The 20606-nt window shown below is 41.0% G+C and overlaps 1 protein-coding gene across 1 annotated transcript in view; it reads left to right on the forward strand.

The window, feature by feature from the left end:
- The window catches only part of PTPRG (protein tyrosine phosphatase receptor type G), a 429887-nt gene that overhangs the window by 384940 nt on the left and 24341 nt on the right, over positions 1 to 20606 (forward strand). The window contains exons 14-15 of the mRNA XM_054160911.1: positions 3310 to 3401; positions 15675 to 15766. Of these exons, the coding sequence (XP_054016886.1) occupies positions 3310 to 3401; positions 15675 to 15766 (184 nt within the window). The remainder of the gene's footprint in view (positions 1 to 3309; positions 3402 to 15674; positions 15767 to 20606) is intronic.

Below are 20606 nucleotides of genomic sequence, written 5' to 3' on the forward strand. Positions count from 1 at the left end.
TCATTAAAGACTATTTTTATTTGATATACATATATTTATATAGAGATAGAGATAGATGGGTTTGGGGTTTTTTTCTGCTGATGGTGTTGATTTCATGTGCAAATGTTCACACAGATGCAAACACCTGCACGTCTACACGTGAGGTTAAAAGTTACAGGCTGAAGTGCTTACTTGGAAACAGTTGTAGACTTGCACCCTCTCTAGCCCTGCATCCACCACACACCTCTCTTCATGGATGCTTCTCTAGTGACTCAAAACAAGCAATTTTCTACTCTCATCCTTTTCATTTATCCAGCCCTCCCTGTATACACAGAGATTTACTGCAGCCTCTTGTAGCCTTAGCAACTGCTGCCACGTAAGGTTTGTATCCTGAGAGAAAGGTAATGGGTAGAGGAAATGCCAAGGGATAGAAAGGAGCATCCTAAACTGGGGGAGAAGGCAAATACTAAATCGTGTGAAATGCCTCTTAGTAGCATTTACCCCAGCTATCACTATTTATTACTGCAAGCTAGACAGCAAGTTTGCAAAAGGCTATTCTTGAGCCTAGGTGTTTCCTCACTCAGCACCTGCCTGGTCCATGCACAGAGAAGAGATGTGAGAGTAAGAAACAGACCTGGCAAGCATAACTTGCTAGAACTTGTGTGTTTGTGAAACCCATCAAAAAGAGGTCTTTTACAGATTGATGCACTTTGTCCAACTCTCAAGTGTGAGCCTGGGTAGTCCCATCAGAGCTGTCACTGAGAACCCCTGAGACATGAAGGGAGTCACCAGGACAAGGATGCAATAGCCTGTGGATGGAGAGCTCAGCTATAGAGGCTAAACTTGGAATATTTGCAGCAATTATAAGCAAGTGAAAAAGAAGAGTTTAAGAGGCATGTCTTCACGACATATTGTACAGGACTGAGTGTGCTGCATTAGGTATACATTAGAGAAGAGTGCATTTTAGTGTCATGGTTTTGTCTTGAGAAGACTTTTCTGCCATATTTCATGGTGACTGCCTTTTAAAACCAGCTACAGAAAGTCTTCCAAGAACAAAATGCAGACGTTATTGACATCTCTATGTTATGACATTAATGATTGCAACAAACTTTGCTATGTGAAATACTCATTTACTGCATTATTATTGCAAGACTGTGCTCAGCAGAGATATGCTGGACTGGGTATTCAGTTATCGCCGTCGTGAGTCTCACAGTATCTCACAATGTGATTATCCAACACAATGTTTTGAGGCTATTAAGAAAAAGCTATCTTATGGCTGCATTAAAAAAAAAAAAACCAAACCCAACATAATGCCAGCCTATCAGAGCCTCCCAGAGTATAAAATAACAAATTAGCAAAAAATAATTGCTTTTCTTAAGTATCATCAGCTTAAAAAAATCCTGTAAATCCCTGCGTAAAGGTCTGTCTTCTTATCAAACACCTTCTTCAGGCCTTCATTACCAGGAGAAGCTGTTCAAGGATTTTTGTTGTATTAACTCAAGGGAAAGAGCCCCAAATACATCAAAATCAGGAACATTTTGCCTGCTTCATATTCATAGTTTCTTCTTTATGTGTGACTGATTTATTCTGCTGCGTGCCCCCAGGGTGTGCATTGTCCAAAATAAAGGCTGCCAAAAAAAAAAAAGGAGGGAGAACAAAGAGCAAGTAGAATGGGGGGAGTTCAACTGATATTTTTAAATGCTGTGAGACTATTGCACATCTTGCATCCTTATGTGTGAATTCACTTTATGGTGTTTCTTAACAAAAGCATGCTCACTAAACAAATAAGTTCAGCACAATGCAAGACATCGTGCCTGAAAATAGAAAGCTGCTCCGAGACAATTACTCCATGCTGTGAAATCCGCTCTCTCCTGCTCCTGTATTGTCTTAAGTTGTACTTGTGCTGCCATAGCATGTGCTTGCATTGTAAAGCGCTGTGAGTGTGCAGCAGAAAGTACAAATGCATGGAAAGCAAGCACCAATGATTATTTTAGGTTCTGGTGTTGCCTAAGAGAGTAGTTTGATCTTCAGTGACATTTTGCACTCTGACATCTATGGATGTCGAAAACAAAGGGAGCACAAATTACTTCAACAAAGTCAGCCAAGCTAGCTCTGCAGAGTGGGCTCTCTATGTGCACAGTGCCTGAAGTCCAGAGGAGTGGGCTGCTAGGCACAAACTTAGAAGCCACTACATGCAAATATGTCAGCAGGGGAACCAGCAAGTTGAGAAAAAGCACAGCTCACAAGGATGCTTCCAAACTTTGCCCAGGTGTTGAGGAGAAGTTCACTAAGGGCTGCAATGAAGGGGATCTTTCTGCACTGGGAAGCTATTGTTTAGCACCCCGACAGATGAGAGCAGACCCTTCTCCTGCCACAATAGCTGCTCACACCAAGCAAGACTCATTAAATATTCAGTTCCAGCCTCAAGCAGCTCATTAAGTCAGCAATGAGCAGTGACGCTGGTGTTGGAAAACCCTGCCTCGGTTAACATCACCATGCAGAGTCTCCTCGGATCCCTTGATGTTATTCTGCTCAGTACCTTTTCTGTGATGACCAGCCTGTGCTCTCTACTTTGCATTAAATACAGGTAAAACAGAGTCAGGTAGATTTAAGTTCTATTCTTTATAGGCCTCTTCAGAGATGAGTCCTGGGGCCCAAGCTAAGTGTCTGTTGCGTTTTTCTGTGGGAGCATGTGTAATAAGAGTTTGCAGGAGGATGGGCTGAGGGGTATTTGTCTTTAGCGCTGAAAAACAAACAAATAAAACCCCATAATGTTTGAAGGTTAACTTTTACAACAGAACATCATGACATGCAGCAGTTACAGATGCTATATGACTGTCTGTTAGCTGTTACAGAGCAGAAACTTTTACAGTGAGTGTATTTTCTCTGGAAATTCTAGTTTGAACTGTATGCTGAGTATGTTTCTTGTGTGCTGAGTTTCTCAATGATGTGTTTGAAACCTGCTTTTGCAGCCACTAACTTTTCTGAGTACAATTTTGTATCCAACAGCGCTTGGCAAAAAATGTATAGAGGCATTTATGATGGCCAGATATCAGATGTCAATGAAAGAGAGGACAGCTGAATCCAGAATTAGGATAGTAATTGTAGAAAATGCCCATATGTTTTCACACATTAGTATTTTAAAACTAACATCTGATAGGATGGGGGCAGAAATGGAACCGAAATGGAGAACACGTGCAAAAAGTTTCCAGGTTCTGGTTTTGTTGTTTTGGGTTTTGTTGTTTTGTTGGTTTTGTGGTGGTTTTTTTTTTTCCAGAGGGCAGTTTTTCACAGCCTGAATCTATTTTTTATTTCTTTTCTTTTCAACAGAAAGTGTTTTCAGACTGCCCATTTCTATGTGGAGGACAGCAGTTCCCCCCGTGTGGTCCCCAATGAAAGTATTCCCATTATACCTATTCCAGGTAAGACCTGTGTTTGTGCTACTTGGAGTCTGGTTTAATTATATAAAGAAGAAAAAAAAAAATCTGCTTGTGATAAATCATACATTTATTAATTTATTTTTAAAGTAATTTGTTGTATTAGTGCTGCTTCATTTAACTGAAGGTGCTTTGCAGTGGGACTGAGTGCCAGTGCTTTGTTTTTCCATAGGCACCTCTCCCACGCTGTTTTTGCAGAGATTTCAGAATAACCTTTGTAAAATGCCTTTGTAAAATGTCAAAAACATGAGCAACACTTCTTAAAAACACTAAGGCATTTCATCCAGGGTGAAACCAACTGCTCCGTGGGGACAGGTTGTGTGTGAGGGATATGCAGCTCCACTGCTCTCTTAGGACTGGGGTCTTGCCCCCCACTTTCAGTGTGTGCAGAGATGGCATCTGCTGGGTTTCAGGGAGGAAAGCAAGACACAAGGATAAGCAAACAATCTCAAGTAAAGTCCAAAGCCATCCATTAATTTGGTATTAATCAAGTTACCAAAGGTCAGATTCTCCTCTCAGCTATTCTGAGAGTGAAGCTGGAAGCAGAGTTTAGCACTATTCTCTCTTCATGAGGCATTTCCCCTGGGAATTATTAAGTGCAGGATCCAGCTCCCTGTAAGCTGCTATGACAGAGAGCAGCTTGGTGTTACAGTGGCCTTTGCAGCCCTTGCCTTGTTGCTAAGTTTTACAGGCAGCATTAAGATACTCAAAGTGTTGCATTGACCTCAGTCTGTCAAATGCTTGTACTTATTGCTTCAAGGAGTTTTAAGTTTCCTTGTCATATTCTGTAATTTGTGTTATTATTCTAGGAATCAGTCTGCAGCTAATTATGTTCATGTCCCCCAAAAAAACCCAAAAACATTCAAAGGCCTCTTTGAGACACTAAGAAATATGCTTCCTAGAAAAGTGAGAGAATTCAATTATGTGTTCTTTGATTTTATTTCATAGACATGTGTGACTTCTTTCGAGAAAGAGTCTTTCAAAGTACCTATGGGAACTAGTATGAAAGGTTAGCTATTACATTCCTCCAGAAAACTTCAGGCAGTTTGCCTTGCAGTCTGATGCTGTGCCACTGAAAAGGAAACATGCTACCATCTCCTTTCCTTTCCGCTGCAGACTAAGATTCATGTCCTGACCACCTCAGTTCTTTAGCAAGAAGCCACCTTTTCCCTTCTCCTTTAGGGTGTCAGGAGGTAGGAGGTTTTAGTTTTAGACCACCTGCAATAAGGTTTCCCAAAATATGCTGAGTAGTTGGAGAACTCTATTACCAGGAGGTATTCTAAAAGCAGGAGGGGCACTTCACTGTTGGGGCTGCTTTGAGCAGTCAGTTTAATAGTCCCAGCATGCCTGCTCTTGAGCAACACTTCCTTAGAGCTTGTGTGAGAAAGGAGGGTGAGCTAACGTGGACTCTGCAGAGCAGTATCAAAACCCAGGGGATTGCAAGCACAAGGCAGTGGGAGGAGAGAAATTCTCCCATCAGATAGAAGTCTCTGTCCAGCGTATAGCTTTTTACTGTTATTGAGGCAATATTTTCTTAGATAAAGAGAACAGCAGAAAGCTCCCCTTTTTTTTATTCTGTAGTCTGTGCTGTTCAGACAGTGGTTCTTCCCACTTCCACGGGGATGTTTTGATGGTCAATCCATTAGAGACTGGCTGGCATCCGTATAAATTGTAGCATACACTGAGGAAGTTCCATTAGAACTCTGCATGTGACAGGTACTGTAAGGCCAGCACGTGCACTGCTGTCTGTCCAGCGGTCATTAAAGCATGTTACAAATGACCGAGATTAAAACATTGCCTTCTGGGGACATCTTCACATGACTAGAGCAAGCCAAGCTGTTGGATCACAGCAGCTTTGGGACTGACATGCTTCTACCATCACTGTAGTGCACACTTTGGTCTGCTCAGACCCAGCAGTGCTAAGAGAACGCTGAGCCCCCCTGATAATGGGCACTCTGGATTAAGACACCTGCTGAGCAAGAGCTGCAAGGCACCTCAAGAAGCTTCCTAGTTAAAAATCTGCAAGGACTACTGATGAGCTCTAAAGCATGTGAAGAACTGGGTCTTAGAGGGTTAGTCTAGTTGGATGCAAAGGTGAATTCAGCCCCTGAATTCCCAATCTAATGATGAGAATTTTGTGGATACAATGGATATTTAGATACTTGCATACTGACATCTAAGTGGAGGTGCTTTACTCTGAAGCTGAATCATGCCCAGAAGGCTTTAAGAGAGAATGAACTGATGAACTTGAAGATCATGGCACTGATAGTAAAGCCATTCAAGCCATCAAAGCCATTCTCTGGAAGTGCTTCTCTCTGCATGTATTAGCTATTACCTGTACAGGGAGTCTGTAATGATACTCAGAGTTAGCAGAGATAAATTCCAGCTATGTTGACTTTTCTCAAAGATAGAAGATAACTGCCTGGAAAGATCTTGAAGCTCTCCTGAATATTTTCCTTGTTTGGAGATGTAGAAGAAGCCTGTTTCCCCCATGTACCTGTTGCTAAATGACAGTCTTCTCTGACGTCAGCTGCTGCACCCACATAGGCAGCCTACTGAAATGCCTTAAAAACACTGAATGACAAAATTCTGCTTTGAACTGATTGCAGCTGATGAAATTAAAAGCCCCTGAACTTTTCCTCTGGAAGCTGCCAGAGGGTGTGAGAAAGTCTTACTTGCCATGTTGATCCTAGAAGCAAAATATAAGTAGCATTTTCACAGAAGCAAGTTTTTCAAAGTAACCTTGTTAGGTTGTGAATCCCTATCCTTGAAAAAGAAATCTCAATAGATCCCTGTGGGACCATGCATCTACCTCCTACAGTTCAGTGGACCAACTCCTACTCTCAGGAGCAAGCAGCAACACTGATGGCAATTTAGAGCAGTATGTCTGAAGACATTTACTAGATTTGCCAAAGCCCATCTACAGCATGCAGTGAGCTGCTGGTTGGAAGAAGTGGAGGGGCTTGGGGATGGCTGGTCCTGGCCCAGGTGCGGGGTGGCTCTGCCAGGTGTCTGGGAGCCAGGCACAACAACATCCTGATGCACCTCAAGAGCTTTCAGAAGCGACATTTGTGTCTCTTCGTGTCACCACTCTGCTCTGTGACATGCCAGCATGCTCTGAGATAGCTTTTGTTTTTATGTCAACATCACCCTCTGCTCTCATTTGGGCAAACCCTCTGTTTTCTCAGGTCTGTGAACTCAAAAATCAATCTGCCAGCTACCTGCAATAGGCACACAGTGCAAGTTTTCAGGTCCAAAATCTAAAAAACATCTTCTTGTCAAGGAATGATTTTACTCATTTTCTATTTCACCTCCCATGGCATACATGCTTAATTATTGTGCACAAAGCCACATCACCCATAGGCATGTGCTTATCTGTGCAAATTTGTTCTGAGATCCAAATCACTATCATTATTCATAATTATCTGCACTGCTTGATCTGGAGAAACACAGGACAAAGGAGCTATCATTAACCAAGTCACCCACTGGATATTACAACAGAGGTATAAATCTAAGCTCATACAAGCCTTGTGCCTGACAGTAATGCATCTGTAATCAATGGCAGATTTCTGAAACTCCCCTGCCATTTAGCCCAACAAAATTATATCTCCATATCTTCTCTCTTTGCTTCCTCACTCGGCTAATTTTGGCCAAGTCCATGTAATCTTTCCCTGGGCATCTTCACTCTAACACTTGGTCTTGGTAAGACCTCTTTCTCAGCAAACCAGCTCCTGTTCCTTCCTGGAGGTTTTTTTTCCAGCTGGGTCAGTATCTGATTAAAGTGTTTCTGGACTTGATCTTTTTCAGCAGAATTGGATAAGCAAAAATAAGAGCAGCATCATAGCTGCAGACCTGTGTGTTTTGCCGCACTGCAAAACAAAGCACATCCCTTACCGGTTTTCTTCTCATTGCAAGACTTGCTCCATGACAGCAGCGCAGAAGTGCACTGCTGTGCAACTCTGATTATATCAAATAATGGAACTAGCACAGATTCTACTTCTACCCTCCTCCTATCCTTTGTTTCAGAGTTTTCCTGCTCCTGGATAGTGTGTTTTTCTGGAGCTTGCTTGGGCTTCATTGGTTCCTTGCCCAGCCAACAGACGCTGTGATGCTCCTGTCAGCAGGACCTATGAGATCAGTATAGAGATAGCTGAGGCTTGACCCTGTGGCAAAACTCAAAACTCTGCATAGTCTTGACCACAGTCCAGGGAAACATGGCTCACAAAGAACACAATGGCTGGCCAATGCAGCTGGTTCATTTAGCATATTATTCCAGATGTCTTTCACCGGTTTTAGTATAAGTAAGATGTCTCAGATGTGATGCCAGCCATTTTAGCTGTGTCTAGACTGCAAGGCTCAGGAGCACTTCCCAGCACTTGGATCAAGGTGCATAGAGTTGTAAGTGTGAAGGGCAGTAAATTAGTTTTTTACCTAGTACTGGAGTTTATTAATACTATACTTAAAATAACCATTGGCAGAATCTGATGGAGAAACACTCTCATGCTTCTTCAACAATGACTCAGTGTGGGTGAAAGAGCCCAGGAAACAGTGGAGTAGCCAAGTACATTGCAGTGAAAAAATGTCTTGACCACCTCACTCAGTTATAAAAGGGTGTGAAGGCCAGTGCAGCCATGATCCTCCCTCATTTCCCTCTGTCTTCTCATGTTTTAAGAAGGAGCCTATAAGAAGTTCATCTTATTAACTCTTACCTTCAGATAAATCTCTGCAGAATTTTGAAGCCTCTTCTTGATCCCTTTAATAAGCACAATTGCCTTCAGCCTTTCCTGATTTGATGTGTTTTTCACAAACTCAATTCCTATGCTTCTGAGATCTTCTGGTAGCATCTACCCTAAGAGATTGTAACAAGAAAACTGCAGGTTACCAACAGAGGCTTGCAATCTTACTGTTTTCTGCCGAGAGGTAGGTGTGTCGAGTTGCATCCCAAGAGCAGAGCATCAGGACACGTCTGTGGCCACTACAGTGTCAGTGTACACAGCACAGTCATCCTCTGTGCTAGAGACTGGCAAAGTACAAGGAAAAGTGCTAACTGCAGCTGAGGTCTTATTTCTCAAGGGCATGAAGCTCTTCACTGAGCACAGGGGTAGTGCTCTTCAGCTGTTTAAGACTTTATCTCCGCATTCTGTTCCCTGTGGATTTATGTTCCAGCACCATATTGTGAATTGTACCTATCTTCAGCTTCAATTAAATTCATGAATGCAGTATTGCAAACACAGCCATCCTTTCAAGCCAAGAAAATATCAAGGTATTTTAGGGAACCTTCCTTTTTCTCTGCTACAAACTGCTACTGCTGCAGCACTCTGAAGAATTTATGGTATGGTATCTCATCATGGTACTTGTAATGGAGGCTTCAGGAGTTGGCTAAATCGCCCAAAAACATATTTTCATGGAGGCCATGCGAAATGTGGATAGATACTTTTCTGAGAGCCATCACACTGGGCTGCAGAGCCCTGGAGCTGAACCTCTGTGTGCTTAAATGTAAGGCATGTGTGTAATTGATGGCACGACTGGGACCTGAGGACAGAAATGTGTGAGATTAAAATTGTGTTCCTTAGCAGGCGATGCCAAATAAGATCATGTTTAATGTCTGTGCTAAAGGAAAATTCACATTATTTCATTCCCTAGGACTGAAATTGGTTTTTTGCTTAAAGGGAAGAAGTGTATTGCTATTGCATTTATAATTAATGATAACCTAATCTAAGATTTGTACAAGCAGATTTAAACTGAGCTCTTATTTTGACACATATAAAATTTTATCATTAACATCTTCATATTCCTGACTGACACATGGCTAATAGCATTGTAGTAGATTAAATCTGGAAGGAAGAGAGATGAATGTAGCTGTAATATTACACAGGTGATTCTTCATATTCTGCTTTTTCATGTGTCTCTCCCCTTTATCAGAAACCTGCCCTTGTGTTCATTTGACTTGATTATAACAAATTGATAGCCATTATCTTGCTGGAAGGACCTCAGTATTTTTCTTTCAGCACGCCCACCTATGCAGGACTTTCAAGTGTATTCGTGATGCTTTCTGTGCCTTTCCACTTTGCAAGGGCTTCTCATGGAAAATAGTACTTGATAAACACAAGATTACAAAAAATGTGAGCATTAGTGAGGAATAGGGTCCCCAACAATCAGCTCTTAGTAATTTATTCTTTATTTTATTTTAATTTCTAATTTGTCTTAGTTACAAAAGTCAGTGACTTCAGGAGGCTGTCAGCCTTAAAGGGCTTCAGGAGGTAGTTTGATCTTCTAGAATGGATTCTCCTGTATTGCCTTTTCACTATGTATGCAGATATGGTCTCCACACCAAGCAGATACCTTCTCATTACTAAGGGCTATACTTTTATTACTTTGTTTCATCCTATATTAACTGAGGCTCATGTTATACAAATAAAACTGTTCTTCTATCTCTTGCCATATTTTATATAGCAAGCAGTGTGTGAGCAGTCAGAAGAAAATTAATTATTCCAAATTAAACACGATGGCTTAGGTTGCATTCTCATTTTAAATAGGTAAAGGAAAGCCAACACACTGCAGAACTAAAGGCTCTGGCTGTCTAAATGTGTGTATTCAAATGCATTTGATCTAAAATGGTTTGAAGAAAGTTGGACAGCACCCATTTTTGTCTGTGGGATTACTCATGAAGTCTGTGCCAAAATTAGAGCTGCACATGAAGTCTCTGACACTTGTAAGCCTGCACATTTCAGGGTATGCACTCAAACTGTAGGTTCAGAGGGAACTGTAGAGGGAACACCTGACCTCAGTGGAGTTGATAGTAGTTTTTCAATATGCTCTGCTGAGGCAGAATTTTACCCAAGGGTATGCTATTAATCCTTGCAATATTCTTTACTATCAGCCACTAGAGACAGAGCAAATACAGGCATTTGGGCTTTACATCCCCATTTAGTACTGTGTGTTGTGTGCACTTTCATACTGCATGGTACAGCTGCGTGGATCTAGTTAAATCTAGGCTCTGAGTGCCCCATTGCTGGCTGTGAAAATGAATCTTGCACTCCACGTGGTTACTTGGTTACTGGGCTGCATGTGAAGGCAAGCTTTGGCTTTAGCTCTGCAGCCTTCACTCTGACACTTATTGTAACTTATGAAATGGCTGTTAGGCTCAGTTTTAAGTAATATGCATCCTCAATATTGATGATAGGTATTCCAACTGCTTGCAGAATTTTTCCATCCTTCTTTGAAAAAAGAAAAAAAGATTCATGAACCCCACTGAATGTGGTTAACAATAAAATTAATATCTATTTAAAATATTGGGATTGCATTCAGTGTTCTCTCCAGCAGTGGAGAATAAGAGGATGGAAGATTAATTGATTTCATCCCTGGAGGTTTTTAAGGCAAGGCTGGATGTGGCTCTGAGCAACTATGTTGATCTTGCCATGAGCCTACTAGTAGATACTTCTTTCCAATCAGGACAGCATTTTTGCAGAAGGGCTATGAGGATATGCTATTAAAAGTGAATTCTCCAGGATTAATGTCAGTAACAATGCCTCTATTTTCACAGTTGTCATGAGACAGATTAGGTTTCTGCTGCCTTCAGATAGGACAGTTTCCATGTCAGTTTACTATTCCTCATGGTAATGAGTAGGATCAACCCATCTACCACAATGACAACTAATGCTCCTTCCCCTTCCCCACAAATCAATTAATCTTTCCTTATATTCATCAGCCAGATCAGCAGACTGATTCAGTTCACTGCTCAGCCCCGCAGGCAGGGAGAAGGGAGTGGGAGAATCCCCTTGTCCTTTGGCTGAAGCCAACTGTGAAGAGCATACTGATGGAGGTGCTTCTGAGATGCAAGGGGTAGCACAGGGTTGCTGAGGAGTGCAGTAAGTTGCTGCTCTCGGGGCAGGTGGGCCCAAGCCACATGACAGCTCTGGCACACGAATCCAGGTGGCTTTGCAAATGAAAAACTGAAGTGCAGTGACTAGCAAACAAATGAAATAAGCTTTCACCTTAAAAGTAAGGCATAAGATACACAGAGTATATGGGATTTAGTATACTGGGTGAGACAACAGCTGAAGAACAGAGTTTACAAACAGAGTGAAAGACATAGGAGAATTTTCTTTCCAAAGCTTCTTCAGGTGTCAAATGTCTGGTCTTCAGAAACATCAAAACTCCAAACTAGACAAAGGTAATATGAGGAAGCACTTTGGTTTTGACCTTCTGGATTAATTCCTGACCCCAAACCATCTATTCCAATCCAATGCCACTAAACTACCCAGCGAGCTCTCAGGCTGTAAATGAATCAAAATGAATCTGAGATCTTATTATGTGGAAATGCCATCTCTGATATGATATCCCATTTTTCTTTTGAAATTGGTCCCTATTGCTTTAACATTACAAAGGCAGCTTATTAAGTAGGAGATAGGGGAAAATCCTTCCTGGTAGGATTACTAATTAACCAAACTTTAAAGGTAACCCAGTTCAAACTGTATTGCTTCTATACACTTCGGGGTTCTTTTGAAGATGGCTGTCTTCTGAAATAATTCATGAAGTATTCTCCATTGTCAATTGCCATTTCTTTTAAAATGAGATGCAAGTGAAGGTTTTCCTCTGCAGTCTTTTTTTTTTAAACCAACATGACAGTCTTGACATTCTCCCTTTGTGGCAGGAAATGATCCCCTTTGGGGGTCCCCTTGGTTTTGTGTTTTGATAATTAAACGTACCCCCCACCTGTCAGCCTAAGTAGTGTCTGATTATAAAGCATATTATTATATTATTAGCAGTAATAATAAATGGATATACGAGTATCTTAAAGTTCTGGAGGCTTTTGCCCCTGTCCATCTAAGATTGCTTCATTTTCTGCCAACACAAAGGTGTGGTACCCGATTCAGCTCACATTTTGTAGTGACATAAATCCAGAATCACTTTATTGACACTGATAAAACAGATGGCTAAACCCAAGCTAGGCAGAACTGGAATTATATCTGCAGTGTTAGAGGTGAAGGTATGTTGTTGAAACATCTCCCTCTTCTCTTTGAATAATGTGTAGGTCTTGTAAAATGTAAGCATCGTACTGACTATCAAATGTCACTCTAACTTCTGGATAGGAAAGAGTATATGGTGCAAAAGGGAATATGCACGGAAGAGCTATGAGAGCTCCTAATTAGCTATTATAGGATTCCATTAATCTCTTCAATCGACTAAAAGAATTATAATCATTGAGGTCCATTTGTCTTAAGATGGAAAGAAGGCTTAAGCAAAGCCTTTGGACTGATGATGGTGTGAGGAAATGTACTCTGGTACATCTAGCTACATCTGTTGGTTTTCTCAGGGAAGGTCACAGCCATCTTAAGGTAATGTCAGAGCAGATGTCATTCAAGAGGGTGGTATATATTTTGCTGGAGATCTGACAAGCTGCCCATGGCTAAGCATGCATGTACCCCAGCTAAAAGAATTTGTGTTCCTGGGTGGGAGTCTGGAGTTGGAGGTTATAAATAGAAAAATACAAGCCCAAATTGCTTTTGCACTTTCCTGTTTTACTGGTTGGTGTAACAGACTATATTTTAGGTACAGCTGCTTTCCCATGGCTCTGAGCAAGGGGCAAGATTGCAGCACAGCATAGCTTTAGGCTGCCTGTCCTCTTGGGGCTGTACATGTCCCTCAAGGAGCGGCTTCCTTGTGGATTCTGAGCAGTAGCTGCCAGATCTTGCAGTCAGTGGGACCACATTATCCCAGAAGTGTGAAAGCTGAAAAGGTCCTAAGCAAGTTGGCGTTTATTTGCATTTCTAACTTCCGTGGTTCTGATTTTCATCTTCCTAAGAGCAAACGACTACGTTTGCCCCAATATGGTTTTCCTGAGTTCGTGGGCAGCTTCATCAGCATAAGCTCCCTCTCACCCAGTGAGCTCGTATGTGAACAATATTTCCTGTTTAATTTATTTCATGTTCAGTTGCTGCCCACGTTATCACATAGGGTAAGAAGCTGCATTGGGTTAATTCTTCTGGAGGGAATCCAAAGCGTAAATGCAGAAGAGAAAAGGAGGAGAAACAATAAAGGATAGTGAACAGCAGAGAAGTGAATGAGCATTGGCTGTAAAGGTGGGGACATACTGCCACCATGCAGTGATGATGATAAAAAGGGAAATAACCATATTGTGCCGTGGATCTCTGGTGCAGACCCATCCTTGAAATTGGTGGGGATTCAATGGACCAGAGAGCACGTTATCTCTAATGTGTTTTTTGGCTCACAGATCACAATTAAAATTAAATTCTGCCTTCTGCAAAATTAGATTGGACACACTGGTCTGCTGCAGTGAATCCCTGATCTTGGTTGGTCTCAGCTGAGCTAGACTACTCAAGAAAGAAAACCAAATTATAACTATGGAACTTTTCTTGTGAAAATATGTGAAACTGCTATCACAGCGCAAGTTATTTTCAAGGAACTCTGGGATGGATGGGTTATTTTTCAGGAGAGAAAAGATCATTTTACAGGCTCTTGCTATTGTTTTACAGGCTCTTCTTCCTATAGGCCATTCCATTGAAATGTTTTGGCTGCAAAAATATTAATGCAAATGTTGTTATGAGACGATGATGTCCTCAATATTACATAGAATAAATGTTATCGCTTAAATAGTTTAAAGTGCCAGCACTTCTGCTTGCTGCAGCTTTTTGCTAAGATAAGCATACTCTTGTCAGTTTGAATTCCTTATTATTCAGTAAATGAGCATGTGGTTAATTAAAGTAGCATTACGATACTGGGAGGTGATCAGATTGCAAACATATCTTTAACAATTGGCTCTTGTAAATAAGATGGGAGAGAGCTGGCTGAAATCTGAAAATGTCAATAGATGCGGAAAGCCACCTTAGAGCATAACCTGATAAAATAAGAGTAGAGGAGTAATGACATGGTCAATATTAACTGCCATCAGCTGGAAAGAAATCAGATTGTCAGGGATCTATAAAATTCTTGCCAAAGTAGAACCTCATTTGCACATACAGATCTTCATACCCTTTGCTAAGGAAAGCATATGTGACAGCTTAGAGGTTTCAGCTGCCAAAGATCTTTCACTCTGAATACAGTAAATGTCACATCTATTTATTTATCGTTAAATTTTGCTAAGTATCTGTAGAAATATTTGGATTTTTTCTATCATAATGTAGATGTATAAAAGGAAAAGAATCCAGATTATAATGCAGCTGTAGCACCAAACCATATGGCTGCTAAATGGGAGCAAAAATACACCACTGAAATACTGGAAGTAAACATAAACTGGATGTGATCTTCAGAAGAATATTAAATGGAATATATAAATACCAGAGCATTGCCATAAAATCATGCAAACAGACAATAGTAGCCATCAGGCAATAGACTATTTCACATGCTGAAAGTAATCACAGTTGTATAGCAATTTATGTTTTCTAAATGCCAGGCTGAAAATATTAACTAATGAATCTTGGCAAGCACAGTGTTTCACCAACTGCAGTGGTGGTTATAACAACATCTAGGCCTTTTTGTTGAGCGAGAGAGAAATAATGCAACCATCCTACAACCCAGCTTTATTAGAATCTGTCCAGAGTCCCAGGTGCTGGAAACAGTCTTGTTTGTCTTTAATTCAATTCAAGCCTTTGAGTTCTTTCTTTTAAGAAGATGTCTGTGGGTGATTTATTGGTATATTGGGTGGAATTTTCACTGCTGAGCAAGAACAAATGGTCCAGTGGAATACATATTCAATGTTATGAATAGGGTCTGGTGTGAGAGAGAGATCAAATTAGTGTGGTTGTTCTGTTGCCTCTTCTTTTGCACAGAGATAGTTCCATGCTAAGTCCATTTGGATTCTGCATTGTTGTGTACAAAGGAAAAAGTGACTTTTCAGGAGAAAAGCCTGTGCCTCTGCTTAGTCTGGTAGAAACTTACTGGGAGCAATTACCAACTGTACTTTAATATTTTGAGTCTCTTCAGTTCTTCATCCCATACACATCCACCTTCAAACTGCAACAAGAAATAAACGATCCTTGAACTTCAAATGAACTTGGTAAATTAGCATCCCAGGGAATAGATTCTCAATATTCATAGTTGCAGTAATTAGAATTAGAACTATAATATGAAGAGTTTGCTTCGAAATTGGTCAGATTCATCAAGATTTCTTACTGCTGCATATTGACCTGGCTCTGCCCCTGGGAACTCGGATCTGAGTGATAATGAGTGAAGATTTTCTCTCATGAAGTTTCACGTATGAGACAAATGGCAACTCTGAATATCTCTCTCTTTCCACAGATGATATGGAAGCAATTCCAGTCAAGCAGTTTGTCAAACATATCAGTGAGCTGTATTCTAATAACCAGCATGGGTTCTCAGAAGACTTTGAGGTATGATTTAACAATCCACCAAAGAAATGTTGTTTTCTTAAAGTTAATTGTGCATTAATAGTTAGGAACTGTGTGACATCTGTGTGACACTTTCATGTCAGGTAAATGCAGTGCTCAAAATTATGGGGAGTTTGCCACCAGGTGTGAGCGATGCGAGAGTGGACATTTACAGATGATTTCTATCCACCACAGATTTGGTTCCTTTAAGGGGGCAGGGAGAGGGACACACAACTTTCCTTTTTGTTTGTTTTTTTTTTTTAATTAAATAGGAAAAGCTGCCTCCAATCCCCAAGGAACCACACAAAGATACGAGCAGTTGTTTTTTAAGTCCAGGCTTTTCTTAAAATCTGCAGTTTATTTTATTCTTGTTGGCCCAGAATTTGCTCCTCTTAGTCACACTGAAAAGTCCCATACCCCCTGAATAGCCCCAAAGGAGCAGAATAGTGCTTACTGCGAGCAAGAGTAGAATTTGGTCTTTTATGAAAACCCAAATTATAGGTCAGCTCCTGGAGTCCTTGCTCATGCTTTGTTCAGACAAGAAAGACTGATGTTGAAGTCATTAGTCATTTTGTTTGAGTAAAACAAGGGAGAAAGGCTTCAGGATTTAGTTGGTGGTATTTATCTAATGTTACCGTCTTAAAGTTTGTATCTTGTTTCCTGTTTAGGACAGATTCTGACCTATAAATCTGCCATAAATTAGAGGTAATTCCAATGAAGTGAAAATAGCTTTCCACCTCTGGGTTACCAAACCCATATTGTGCAAGGATGGTAAATATCACACAGTATGAGGGCAGGCTTCAGAGTCAGGCCTTAATAATCACAATTAAATATCCTGTGGCTAGTTTTTAGGCATTTCTTCAACTCAGTCTAATCACAGTCACTGCTGAACTTGGGAGCATTGAGAAGCAAGAGGAGGTCCAGGAAATGGTGTTGGAGTGTGTCCAGAGAAGGGCAACAAAACTGGTGAAGGGTCTAGAGCACAAGTCTGTGTGGAGCAGATAAGTGAACTAGGGTGGTTTAGCCTGGAGAAAAGCAGGCTGAGGGGAGATCATCTTGCTGTCTACAACTACCTGAAAGGAGATTGGAGCAAAGTGGGGAGATCAGTCTGTTCTTCCAAGTAACAAGTGATAGGACAAGAGGAAAGAACCTCAGGTTATGCCAGGGGAGGTTTAGGCTGTATTTAGGAAAAACTTTTCACAGAAAGGATTCTCAAGCCTGGGAACAGGCTGTCTGGAGAAGTGGTTTGATTACCGTCCCTGAAGGTATTTAAGAGCCATGTAGATGTGGTGCTGAGTGACATTGTTTAGTGTAGAGCTGGCAGTGCCAGGTTGACTGTGGGACTTAGTGAACTTAAAGGTCTCTTCCAACTAAACCAATTCAGCAATTCTATGAAGCTGCATGGAACTGTGCTATTGGCTTCCTCACCAGCAAAAGGACATGTGGTTTGTATGCCGCATGTGAATCCAAGAGGCAGCTCTTCTTGCAAACAAGGCAGTGAAACAAAATAGGTGGCCTAATATCTATGACTTCTTCACTTACTGCAGTAAAGACAAGACTGTATGCAGGAATTGTTTTTAATGGGATCATTTAAAACATTTATTGTTGCTGTTTTGTTAGTGTCTATAAAGAGTAGCTGCTTTGTCTGATGCCCAAAACCCGTCGTGTAAGTTAGAAACATTTTGTATTCATGAGGAAGGCAAATGTGTAAGGTGTTAAAGTGATTTAGTTCCATTGACTGCTGGCTGGATGGCTGAGCAGGAATATTGAGGCATTTAACAATGCTGATGGTATTCAGGACAAACATTTATTCTCCAGAGAGTAGAATTTGATCAGGATGATCAAATGCGACTCACTCTTCTCAATTATTTATGAATTGCGACCCCAGTGCTATTCATCACAGCTGGGTTTTACACCATTTAATTATTCAAAATAATCAGCAACACATCTGTAAACTTGGTCTGGCTTTAAGCAGGCTTTGCTTCAGCTGTCACAAAATCACTGCTATTAACAAATGTTGGACACCTTCTGTCTGTGTTTTAGCAAAGAAAAACATTGTTCTAATGGCCTTATTTTACCTCTCCTCCTGGAGCTCCCTGCCATGAGTGCCATGCCATGGCAGCCAGTCAGAGAGATGGCTTTGGCCAATTAGTTCTTGTGCTGGAGAGCGCAGGGCCCTCTCTGAAGGGAAGTTAAACTCCTCCGACCGCACTGCATGCGTCAAATTCTGTTCTCCGTGCTAGCTTAAGATTTGGAGCAGCTGCTTTGAAGGCAGTGTAGCTACTCCAGATGTATGTCTCCATAGCTGAGGTCTCAGCTTCCTAAAGACTAAATTAAATCTGCTCCCAGAATAAGGAGGAGGAGTAGGAACAAGGCGATGACTGTCTGGGATAAACCATCCAGCTCCCTCTCATTGCATATGTTCTGCCTTGCTGACAGTGGACCTGATTTTCTTCCTTATGGTTCATGGTGAGGGGAATGAAGAGTGAAACCCAGGATTTTTCACAGAGCCTGCAGGGGAAATGTTTCTCAAGTGCCAAAAAAGACTTGGAGATCACAATTCCAGTTTTGAAAATAGCTGAGGGATAGATGAGCCTGAGCCTACATTTTATACAGTAGCTGTTGAAAGTGGCTAGTGCTGTAAATTCTCATGTCTGGTCATATCTAGCCATGATGTATGACTGGAATTGTATATGCCAGCTCCAGTAAAGACTTAACTAAACTTTTATGGAGAAACAGGAGGATTTCCAGCTGAAACAGAAAACCCAGTGCTGCCATCCTTGGGTGGAAAGTAGCGCAGCCATACCATGCCTTTGTGCCTGGGAAGATTCTGAAAGGAGGTATTAGGCTCTGCAGTCAGATGAGCTTTTTGCAATAAATAAATACATACTTACCTTCTTTTTATGTCTAAAAGGAAGGGAGAACAAGATGGCAAGAAGATGCTAAAAAAATCTGATCAATACTGCAGAATAAATAAATCTTCCTAAGGATAGCCAGCACATGGCACTTTTTTTTTAAAGGAAAAAAGGATCAATAATTTATTGAGAAATTTCTTGAGTAATTTCAACTGGAACCCGTGAAAGGAAAGACTAAGCTAGGCACACACATACTTTGCCTGAAGTAGAAGGCAAACGTTCTCCATTTGTTTGTTGCTATGGTTTTGGTGTAAGTCCCTTCCTGTGTTTTTGGCAGCGTGTTGTGGGTTATATTGAGTTGATTTTTACGTGAAGAAGAACTGTTTGAAAGTAAGTTGTGTGAATACTCCCTCCTTCTCTTAAAATGAGCTGTAATTACAGCTAAATATTTTGTGAATGTGCTTAGGAAGCATTTTACTTGCAGAGAAAGGAGGACTCTGAACTCACAAATCTTTCCTTGGAAAGTACATCCAAAATGAATTCTTATTCCCTTTGGGGAATCGTAGGACAGGTAGGCATCTTTATTACCTGGTGATAGCTGAGCTTTCTTGTATATACAGAATTGTTAAGATTTCCTTTGAGTCCCATGAATTTTCACTTTTTGGTATAAACTAGAAATACAGGGACCAATTTAATACTGAACAGCAAATAGCTTTTAAAAATAAAGTCCACAGTCGCACGTTGCCAGTGCTGGTCTCTCGTACAGCTCTTTGTATGCTACCTTGGAATTTGTTCAATTTAATACTGAAAAACATTCAAGGGGGGGTTTTGCTTCCTCTTAGGCAGCTCCAGCACCCTCTTGCTATGGCATACAGGGTGAGGTACCACATTGGCCATTGGAATGGGCTGCCCAGGGAGGTGGTGGAGTCACCATCACTGGAGGTGTTTAAATAGAGACTGGATGGGGCGCTTGGTGCCATGGTTTAGTTGATTAGATAGTGTTGGATGACAGATTGGACTTGATGATCTCAAAGGTCTTTTCCAACCTGATTAATTCTAGTCTAGTCTAGTCTAGTCTAGTCTATTCTCTTTTTACAGGGAAGGACATGGGCGGGACTTGGTGGCAAGACTGAACAGGGATTGAGAGGTTTCCTGGGACAGAGATTGTATCTACTCCTCCTCTAGCCATCATTATTGTCTTGGCTTCATTATGTTTAACAGACCTATCTTTGATAGACCTATCTTCCATACATTTCTAATTGCCTCTTGAACCCTTTTAGACTTCTGGTGTCCAAACCATCCTATGACAATGAATTCCACAATTTGTTTCACAAGAACAGATTTCCTTTTGCTTGTAACTCATGCCTAATAACTTCTCTTGGTGCTTCCTAGTTTTTGTGTTACGAAGTACATCCTTGCTCTCTCAAATGCCTCACATGATTCTGTCTGCTTCCCTCATATTCCTCCTTTATCATCTGTTTTCATCTGAAAAAGTCTAAACTGTTTGAGGAAGCCATTCTAGACTTACAATGACTTGTTCTCTTTGTACTGTTGTTTAATTCCTTTTCAAGATGGGAAGGCCCAAACTGTGCACAGTATTTAATGAGTGGGTTTACTGCAGAGTTTTGCAGGAGGACACTGATGTTTTCTGCTTGGTTTTCTATTACTTTCCTTCTTCCTAACATACTATTTGTTTTCTAACAACTACTGAGCACTCAGCTGACACCTCCAGGAAACTACCAGCTGTGACCCCAAGGTCTTGTCACCGAATGGCAGTAGCAAATTGGGGTCCTGTCAGAATGTATAGTTAGGGTTGTTTTTCCCAAGTACCTCACTTTGCATTTATCACTATTGAATTGCATTTGCCATTTTATCACTCAGCCAGTCAGCATTGTGAGATTGCTCTGCTTCCCTTCACAGACAGTTTTTGTTCTAATTAGCCTGAATCATTTTGTATCATAAACACACTTTATCTCCTCTGCAGTCCA

Source organism: Dryobates pubescens, chromosome 1 (genome assembly GCF_014839835.1).
Source record: "Dryobates pubescens isolate bDryPub1 chromosome 1, bDryPub1.pri, whole genome shotgun sequence".
Classification (NCBI taxonomy): Eukaryota; Metazoa; Chordata; class Aves; order Piciformes; family Picidae; genus Dryobates; species Dryobates pubescens.